Here is a 6,538-nt window from a genome sequence, read left to right as displayed (position 1 = left end):
CCTGGCCATATGGGTATTTTGGCAAGCAGCTTGCTGAGCCCCTGATTTCATCTGATCCAAGTCTACATGTACGTCCTAATTCTTCCACAATGTCACATTTTTCCATTTCTGACGATATCTAGTCGCACGGAAAGAAAGATGGCTGGACTGAAACACCCATGCAATGCATCGCCTCAGCTTCTGGAACAACCACGGGGAAAAGCAGAGTTACAGCAGCTCCCCAATGCAGAGGGAAATAACCAGAAACATTCGTTCCTCTTTGCAGGGAGGAGGTGGTGACCGGGGGGTAGGGAGGGAAAAAGAGTTGAGACAATCTGCCAGCAGCACAAACTTTGTTTGCACTCCCATTCTGGCTCAGATGGGAAGCAGCCAGCAGAAAAAAAAAACCCCCAAAACCAAACAACAACCTTAAGAAACAAGGAAGATGTTCTCATGCTTGTAGTGACTTCTGACACAGCATCCCCCACCCACAAAACGCCGGGATGAACGCAGGAAATAAGAGAACGCTTTTTGGCAAAGTATTCTATGCAGAATTTCCAATTTGTAAGATGCTGCAGATACCATGCAAGGGGGCTCTACGGGAAAGAACAAATTGGCATAAAAAATGGACACACTGGACAAAAGCCTTTCAAGTCTGAAGTCCCAAACAATGAAAGGTCTGTTTTATTAATCTGCTGCAAATTATGAGTGCCGCATACACTGCATGAGGCTTCCAGACTGGTGCCAGAGGAGTTAAAAAGAGCAGGAAAAAAGGAAAAAAAAAGGAAAAAAAAAAGGAAAAAAAAAGGAAAAAAAAAGGAAAAAAAAAAAGGAAAAAAAAAGGAAAAAAAAAGGAAAAAAAAAGGAAAAAAAAAGGAAAAAAAAAGGAAAAAAAAAGGAAAAAAAAAGGAAAAAAAAAGGAAAAAAAAAGGAAAAAAAAAAAAGGAAAAAAAAAGGAAAAAAAAAGGAAAAAAAAAGGAAAAAAAAAGGAAAAAAAAAGGAAAAAAAAAGGAAAAAAAAAAGAAAAAAAAGAAAAAAAAGAAAAAAAAGGAAAAAAAAAAGGAAAAAAAAAAGGAAAAAAAAAAGGAAAAAAAAGGAAAAAAAAAGGAAAAAAAAAGGAAAAAAAAAAAAAAAGGAAAAAAAAGGAAAAAAAAAGGAAAAAAAAAAGGAAAAAAAAAGGAAAAAAAAAGGAAAAAAAAGGAAAAAAAAGAAAAAAAAAGGAAAAAAAAAAGGAAAAAAAAGGAAAAAAAAAAAGGAAAAAAAAAGGAAAAAAAAAGGAAAGAAAAAAAGGAAAAAAAAAGGAAAAAAAAAGGAAAAAAAAAGGAAAAAAAAGGAAAAAAAAGGAAAAAAAAGGAAAAAAAGGAAAAAAAGGAAAAAAGAAAAAAAGGAAAAAAAGGAAAAAAAGGAAAAAAAGAAAAAAAAAGAAAAAAAGAAAAAAAAGGAAAAAAGAAAAAAAAGGAAAAAAGAAAAAAAAAAGGAAAAAAAGAAAAAAAAAGGAAAAAAGAAAAAAAAAGGAAAAAAGAAAAAAAAGGAAAAAAGAAAAAAAAAGGAAAAAAGAAAAAAAAGGAAAAAAAGAAAAAAAAAGGAAAAAAAGAAAAAAAAGGAAAAAAAGAAAAAAAAGAAAAAAAAAGGAAAAAAAGAAAAAAAAGGAAAAAAGAAAAAAAAAGGAAAAAAAGAAAAAAAAAGGAAAAAGAAAAGACTACCAGGACCAGGAGCAGTGTGTTTGAAGGCAGGCTCTGCGGCGCGCGGGCTGTCGGGACTCGGGCAGCACGCGAGGAAAGCCGGCAGAGGGCTCGCCCGAGCCGGGCTGCGAGGTGGCAGGGAAGTGCTGCATGAATTCACGGGCCAGGTAGTGAAGATGCAATAAACCGTATTTCCTTCCTTCCCTGACGCTATCAGCGGATCAGAGCGTAAGTGTTGCAAACCAGCTAAACCGCAACGCTCCTTGCCCGCTTGCCGTGCCCCAAGCACCACGCCGGCACCCCCCTGCGCCGGCTCCCCGCCCCGCGCACAGGCGGCCGTGAAGCCTCCCCGAGGCTGCTGCACACCTTGGACAGCAAGGACTGGGATTTCCCCAGCTGGGTTCAGTCTCCTGGTTTTCAGCAGTTAGGGTGTTATCCTGAACACGTCCCTCGCCTCTCCCCGCTGCTCACCACTAACGCGGGGATAACGACCCCTTACTCGGGGCGTGCGGGTGAACGGGGCCACAGCTGAGAACACGGCTTCTCCCCGCACACACTGGGAAGACAAGAGCGTTCTTCCTTTGCGAATCCTGCCGCTGGAACTCGGAGGTGTTCACAGAAGCATTTTAATTAATTACACTTTATTTACAAAAAACCCTTAAAAAAACCAGTTCACTTTTTTCAGATAGGGACAGGTCAAACACACAGATTGTCAGTGCTGCTTCAAGGAAAAAAAATTTACACACCTTAAACAAACAGAGGCTTTGGTTGCAGTGGATTTGGAGGTTTTCTGTTTTTTAAGTCAAGGCCAAGAAATTTCTAAACCAACATGACATTCTCTGAAAGCAGATGCAACTAAAGTTTCAACCCCCAAGCAGTCGACCAGCACTAGAACACAATCTGAATGGTACAAAAAGCCTAGGAACCAATAAAATGAAGTCAGTTGTTAGGAATTATATTTAATCATTCAAAGGCCTCTCTGTAAAATTTGATCAAGTTGTGTTTTGTGACATTTACGTAGTTTCCAGTGTCTTCCACATTCCTATGAATACTTACCAAAAAAGCCTGTCAGGCATCTTATTTAGAGAGCTAAAAGAGACACTGTCAAACTGATGTTCAACACGATTTGGAAACCAAAGGCCCATCCTGTGCACCCCCCCGCTGCTTCGTTGGAGATGCCGCCCTGCAGCTAGGGGACAGAGCGGGGGACGGGACGGGACGGCCGTGCTGCCCAGGTCAAGGCACTGCTCAAACCGCTGCCCGCCCAGCTGCCGCAGAGCTGGAGCCCAGAAAACCCTGTAGTTAATTAGAAGCATACTGCTAGGACACGCAGCAAATGCAGAGCTGATACAAAGTCCGAGATCACCGCACTGAGGTGTTTTAAAATATCCAGGGGAGGGTTGAATCAATTAGAATAGTTCTCTCATAAACCTTGTCCCCATTCTGTGGGCTTGAGATTAACAAGGAGGCAAAAATCTCTTCAAACGTCAAGCCTAAACGTGGCCTGTACATTGCTGACGCGCACGGGGCAGGACTCATTTTTCCCAATTGCAGGCGTAGTTTCAAAGTTGAGCTATATGCTTAAAATCAGCCCCATGGTGCTTCGTGAACGCAGCATACCCACCCTCTCCAAGATGGAAATGAGCGGAACACTGCAGAGCACAGACCAGAAAGCCAGAAACATCGCGTCTCAGTACAGTGAGGCTATATAGGTGGCTATATAGGTACCCTACTGCTCATTATTCCTTTGCCAGGCTGCCCTCTTTCCTCTATGTAGAGTTTACTGCAGATGCCATCGAGAAGCGCTGACATTTAGATATACCAGCATTGACTAAAATATCCAGGTTAGGTATGTAAGAATTAATATTTATGCGTCTTAAGTGGGACCACGATCTGAACACCAGCAAAATAAGCTCATACATGCAGACTTCATGTCAACACGGTGCCTTGCAGGGAGGCAACCATGGCTCAGAGGAAGTCAGACAGACACTTTGATGTGGCTCTCCACAAGAAGTAAGTAGCACATCTCCTCAGCAGAGCCAATTAGACCAACAAAGGACCTTTTTAATTTAGTAATGCTGCTGCCAGGGCCCAAGACAGTTCTCCTGAAAGACTGTACATGTACAGCCCTGAATGCTTGGGACTAGGGTTCATTGAGCAGAAGCAGGGCTGGCCAGCAAACAATTTTCCTGTAAATTATCCGGGTGTCTGCAGTAAGTCTGAAGCAAGACAGGACATTCAGCTCAATGCCACTGTGATGCTTCTCAGTTTCCTTCAGCATCTCCAAGCTCAGCAATCAGCACCCCAGCTATTCGCCCAGATACTAGAGAAAAGGATGCACTCACCTGCTTTCATTATCCAAAAAACACAGAACTACTGCTTTTCCCAAGGGCTTCGCTAATGGGAGAGAGGCAGAATGGGGAAGAGAAGGCATCAGAATCAGAGTCAAAAGTACTGTCCCTGCTCACATCATCAGCAGACAGCTCCAAGGAGCCCTCGTCCTCCCCCGGCTCCGGCCTGCAGTCCAGACCTTCCTCCGTGCCCTCCACTGACAGCTCTGACCTGTTCTGCTCCTCCTGAGAACTGATTGTCGAGAGGATTCCTGAGTCACTGCGGGCAGGCTGGGGCGACTGGCGGGTGCCGTCTGCCACGGGGCAGCTCTGGGAGAGCTTCTCCCCTTCTGACGAGGGGGAGCTGATGTAAGCCGCATCTTTCACAAGCTGTGACACAGTCAAGATGTCTTCTCCTTTGGGGATCACTGCCCCTCTCTGCTCGGTGGGGGAAGCCTGCCGGACAACGCCGAAACCCTGAGTGTGGTGGCCACGTTTGCGGGGAGCTTTACGGACAGGGGAGCTCTCGGGAGTGACGTAGCGCAGGGCTTCTTCATCCTGCCTCTGAATGCGGGAGTTCGGCACCCAGGCAAGGATAAGTGTGGTTCCGAGTAGCTCATCTTTCTCCATGTACAAGCACAAATAGCCTTTGAGAGAGCAGAGGAGCAATCACTTACGACACAGCTTTTTTCTTAGGAAACTGCGCAAGCCTGAAGTTTGCCCTTCCCCGTCTGCCCGCACTTCACCACCATTACACATGGGAAAAACAACTCTTTATTTACCAGGAGAGAATTCGGCCGAATGAATTGTGGAGTGCTCAATGTTAGTCAGTATTTACAAATAATTTCAAGTCTGCACATGGCTTTTGAATAGCCTAAATTCCCTTTGGCCTAGGTGGACGTAGAAGTGACATGGAATTACTTCAACGTCCTGGACGGATTACTAATCAAGAGTAAATTCTGAAATATGTTGCCACATGAAAAAATTCCACTGTTTGTTAGTTAAACAATTTCAAGTGCCAGCTAAACATTTCTTTCTCAATAATATTTACCTTAGTGTAGCTAAAGGTCTACAATTTTCATGCAAAGCCAATAGAAGAAAGGAAAAAAAAAAAAGTCACACACACAAGAAGGGAAGCATGGGTCAATGTTCACAGAATAATTAGTTTTGTGAAGCTAAGCCAGTAGCCACATCTCTCTCTGATGAAAACATGAAAGAGCGCAGTAACAGATGAGAATAAAGGGACACAGCAGTATTTATCATCATTTACTCCAGCGCATACAGCCACAATCAGGTGTTCTTTCTTTTCCCTTTACCAGTGGTTATTGAGGCCGCTCTAGCAATGACAGTTACGAGATGATACTTGGCTTTCCTGAACAATACATGTATTTGAAAGAGCGACAGAAGTTACTGTCCTCAGATGACAACTGTTCATCAAAAGGGCAATCCATCAAAAGGCAATACAAAAGGACTTACTAAAACAGGTAAATCCATGCTAGACCAGAAGAGAAAGGAGAAATATCATCAATTTTCCCATGAAAAGAAGAGCTGGCAGATCAGCTTATGGAGGACTAAGGAAAGCCACTCACAAGACTGCCTTGCCCTGTCTGCCACTGGCACTTCTTCCTTCTTTAGAGAACAAGATGTAGAATTTATACAAACACACACCCCAGGAGAGAGAAAAAGAGTGAGCGAGCAGTGTCTGCAACACCCTATCACCTGGATGGTGCTCCCCGATGCCTTGTAGCAGCTCAGGTGGATGGACGCAGACATTGTTCTTAGAGTAGATAATCTCCCCATCAAGTATGGAAGATGAACTGCTGCCACCACCAGGATTCAAGGCCAGGAGGTCGGAAGCTTTTGAAGAGGCACGTCGGAGGAGTCGCCCCAGAGACATCGCCAAGGAGATGTTTCCATTATCTGTCAGCTTTAATCAGGAGCCAAATTCAGAAGATCTGCCAAGAAGGAGGAAAGAACAGTGTTAGAACAAATATAACAACAACGCAGCACATGCCTACCACTGTCTGAAAAGGAAGAGGTCTCCCATCAACTGCTGCGTCAATCCTACAACTCAAGGAAGAGCCTGCAAATGCTCTGGATCTGTAACATCACCTCTACATTTAAAAAAAAGCTGAAGTACAGAATCCTAGGATGTTTTTTCTCTGCAACAAAGAAATATGAAGGCAGCAAAAAACCACATTTTAATAGTTACTGTGGGGAGGAAACAGAAGAGTAATGCTTGACGCTGAAAATTGCCCATTAAGGGAATAGCTCAGCGATGCAGAGCTGCCCAATGCGTCACTGTCCTGGGGATGTCAAACAGAGTCAGAGTAGACGCTGGAGGATTCCTTCAGCACAGAAAAACTGCTGAGACCACGACGTTAAATAAGTGGCTGCTGCTTCATCCACAGTAACCACCGATCTCCAAAAACACATTAATCAAAACAAGTTCATCTTGTGCTTACCAATTTTTGGCATAATCCTGCTGTGCATTTGAGGTTTTTAGGTTGGGGTTTGGTTTTGTTTTGTTTTTTGAGCAGAGATGGT

The 6,538-nt window shown here is 43.4% G+C and overlaps 1 protein-coding gene across 1 annotated transcript in view; it reads right to left on the bottom strand.

Annotated features, from left to right (window-relative positions):
- Nucleotides 1-5,888, bottom strand: part of TBC1D16 (TBC1 domain family member 16) — a gene marked incomplete at its 5' end in the record, with an annotated part of 24,990 nt that extends 19,102 nt beyond the window's left edge. Inside the window, 3 exon segments of the mRNA XM_082008067.1 lie at nucleotides 4,007-4,026; nucleotides 4,028-4,638; nucleotides 5,711-5,888. Coding sequence (XP_081864193.1) covers nucleotides 4,007-4,026; nucleotides 4,028-4,638; nucleotides 5,711-5,888 — 809 coding nt within the window.
- Between the last annotated feature and the right edge of the window lie 650 nt (nucleotides 5,889-6,538).

This window comes from Phaethon aethereus (assembly GCF_964289735.1).
Source record: "Phaethon aethereus genome assembly, chromosome: 18".
NCBI classification, from domain to species: Eukaryota; Metazoa; Chordata; class Aves; order Phaethontiformes; family Phaethontidae; genus Phaethon; species Phaethon aethereus.
The sequence above is the reverse complement of the archived record's forward strand: the minus strand, read 5'-3'. Positions and strand labels throughout refer to the sequence as shown.